Source organism: Belonocnema kinseyi, chromosome 1 (genome assembly GCF_010883055.1).
Source record: "Belonocnema kinseyi isolate 2016_QV_RU_SX_M_011 chromosome 1, B_treatae_v1, whole genome shotgun sequence".
NCBI classification, from domain to species: Eukaryota; Metazoa; Arthropoda; class Insecta; order Hymenoptera; family Cynipidae; genus Belonocnema; species Belonocnema kinseyi.
This window is the reverse complement of record NC_046657.1, coordinates 9,613,115-9,616,255: the sequence shown is the minus strand read 5'-3', so window position 1 is coordinate 9,616,255 and position 3,141 is coordinate 9,613,115. Positions and strand designations below refer to the sequence as shown.

Genomic DNA, 3,141 nt, shown 5'->3' with positions numbered 1-3,141 from the left:
CTCACCATTTTCTGAAAAATTTAGTTCTGAATTTTTCAAAAAAAAAAAATTCTAAAATCGGTGCATAATTGCGTTCTAAATGTCATTTTGAACCTCGTTTTCTGATTTCACCCCACTGTGCGACGCGACGCTGCATAATCCCAATTATAGGCACCATTCAACCTTTGATCTATTGCCCAGACTATACATAAAAAAATGTGTCTAGTGAATATTTACCGCCCTTATTGAGAGGTAGATTATTACAAGCAGTTGCAGCTTTCTAAATAAAATTTCTACTATGAAGACAACCATCGATAACAGATAACCATGAATCGAGATAAAGAGAAGACGTCGTCGAAGATTTATGACGCTTCCAATTGTTTTAAATTCTGGGTCTTGATGATTCTCTAAGGTACCACCACTCAGGGAAAGATCGCGGGAATATTCTCCAGTCCACTTCTTTCGTAATCCTGATTCAACCATTCTTATTATTACTTGGTCTATTCGCTCCACATAGGGTGATCCTTTTTCTAAAACCATAACTGTCTGGGAACACAAGAAGTGTTGCTTCATAACCTTCATTTGGAAATAGCCAGAATCATCTTTAAAAAATTCTGCCATTGCTACTGCCCGTGCTCCAGGCATTATGCATGAAACGTTCTTATATTTACTCAAAAATTGTCCACAGGTTCTGTGAGCCATCTCTTCTTTCGAGCTCTTCATTCGCAGATTATATAAAGAATCTTCAGCCTCACTGAAAATGGCCTGAAATATATTTGGATGTAACATGATTACCAAACCAGAATTTTCCAAATCTTTAAAGGTGTTCAATTCCATTTGGGTAGTGATCTTTAAATTTGTAGATGTAAGTCCTCCAAAGAAACTAGACGAGTATGCGAAAGAAAAAACTATCACTGAGATATAAAAAATTCTTGAGGCAGCAGATGTCGGTTCTTGGGGTGCAGGCATTCCTAATAAAACTTGCAAGATGTTAAAAAGGTCCCACTGATGAGCATCAAATTTTAGAAGATGTGCTGATACATAAATCACTACTGAAATGATCAAAAGTACCAAAAGAGTGGAATACGATGTACTTTTAGATACTACTTTTTCCGTACCGGAGAAAATTGGCACAACAGCATAAAGAGATTCCCAATCTAACATTCGTGTACGTTCCAGAAATGTTTGCTTCAATAGAGTGAATGGTAAAAGTGTAGTAATAAAGATATTGATTTCATTGATGCTGCACTTGCCAATCATGCCACTTGCAGATTTGTTTTTGTAGCTACTAATACCTACTTTCGCATCGGCTGATGAAACTATAGATGCAGAAAAATTCAGTACTTTGGATAAACAATTGAATGTCAGAAGATCGGCACCACTGTAATCAACTAGATGTCCTTTTTTATCATACTTTCCCTTGCTGTAAGGAGGCATATGAACGAATCCTCCTGTCAAATTGTAGCCATACATATTCTGCAATTTGTCGGGAAACCATTGTATTTGCCGGGTATATGGGAGCTTTTCGTAAACACTAATGAAGGGGTTGAATGTATGAACCATTGCTTCTACTTTTCGAATATTCTGGAAAGGTCCGTTTCCAGTTGTTTTCATAGCGAGTTGAAAAATCGTTACATCCAAATAGCGTTCAGACCACATTTGTCGAAGTAGTCTTTCATAGATGCATATGTTTTTTTTACAAAGGGAGATGATCAAGCACTTTGGTCGAATTCTATTTGGCGTTAGTTGGTTCAAAAAATATAGGAGCTTCACACCTGATACAGATACATTTCCGTTCAAATTCTCAATGTATATAAACAATGTCGCTCTCGGTTCGTCGAAGACTGGCATATTAATCAAGTTATCTTGTAATTCTGGCTTATTGATATTAATTATGATCGTGGGCAGTTCAGACAGAATGAGATGGAGAAAATTATAGGAATCTGAATCAGAACTTTTTGTATTTAGGATTAAACCCACTTGATATTTCTTTGAGTCATTCTTAGCGTACTTTACAAACCTTTTAACATATTTCGCGTACGCACTTTCACATTCGATGTAAAAATTAAAGAACAGAATTATGAAGGTTAAACATTTCCTTAGGAAATTCATCCACATTTTTTAATTTAACTGAATTTCTACGGTTCTATAACAGAAATTTATTGCGCTTTTCCGGTACGTCTAAGCGTATCGAGAAATACGTGACTTCTGCAACTTTTCTTTCTAAAATTACATGGGCACAAGTTGAGGTAAGCTATTGATTTTTTTATTTTATCAGAAAAAAGTGGAGCATGAATAATTGCAGTCGTCCTTTTACTTTGCTGGAAAAGATTTCATATCGATGTATAAAATCAGTTAAAAATAGGTTTTACATTTTAGAGCCGTAAATGTTTTTAGTTTAACAACTGCGGAAACTGTGAGTTGCTTTTCAGTACTGCTGGTTTAAATAATTTTCTAAATTGATAAAAAGAACATTTTAATCTACTTTTTTTAATATGTCTCCAGTTTAAAAAAAATTATAATAATTCAATTTTTACCAAATTTTATTTTCGTACACGGAGAAAAATAGATGTTAGCACAGACTACCTAGACCTTAATAGGTAATATCTTGTGGTTTAACTATAGGACAGAAATCTGGATACTGAAGTAGAGTTTTCGTAGACATTAAAAAGAAGATTTTAACTCACAATATGAAAGATATTAAAGGGAATAATCTGCGATATTCAAGAAATATTTTTGAATTGTGGAAAAATTACCTGTAAAGCATGCCATTTTCTATAAATATTAAAATAATGTTAATATCGTAGTCCTCTGTTTTTAAAATCCGAATCCTCAAGCATTTGTCTTTTTGCATAATCATGTGATTTTTGTGTTGAACAGATGGTACACTGTTCAAGGCTAATATGAAAAATGCCTGTAGCTGAGTCCTCATTTTCTTGAGAAAATTATCACATATCCAAAAAAATTTTATCCATTTTCCACCAAATCTTATAGTGCAATAGATATCCAAAGAACTACAATACACACGACGAAAGCTCAAGATACAGACAACGCGGGGTTGCTATCTTTTGTCGCCACGTCGCACGTCAGCGACCTTGTTCCGATAAAAATGTGCTTTTTTAATATCTTAGATATTAACTGTTAATATCACACATTTATACT

At 34.3% G+C, this 3,141-nt stretch overlaps 1 protein-coding gene across 1 annotated transcript; it reads right to left on the bottom strand.

Moving 5' to 3' along the window:
* Positions 1-201: 201 nt before the first annotated feature.
* Positions 202-1,638, bottom strand: LOC117176696. The gene has a single exon (XM_033366952.1). The coding sequence runs from the start codon at positions 1,636-1,638 to the stop codon at positions 202-204; it is 1,437 nt and encodes a 478-aa protein (XP_033222843.1).
* Between the last annotated feature and the right edge of the window lie 1,503 nt (positions 1,639-3,141).

Bases quoted from the DNA above. Each gene is read 5' to 3' on its own strand.
- LOC117176696 (XM_033366952.1), bottom strand. From the start codon at position 1,638: ATGTGGTCTGAACGCTATTTGGATGTAACGATTTTTCAACTCGCTATG.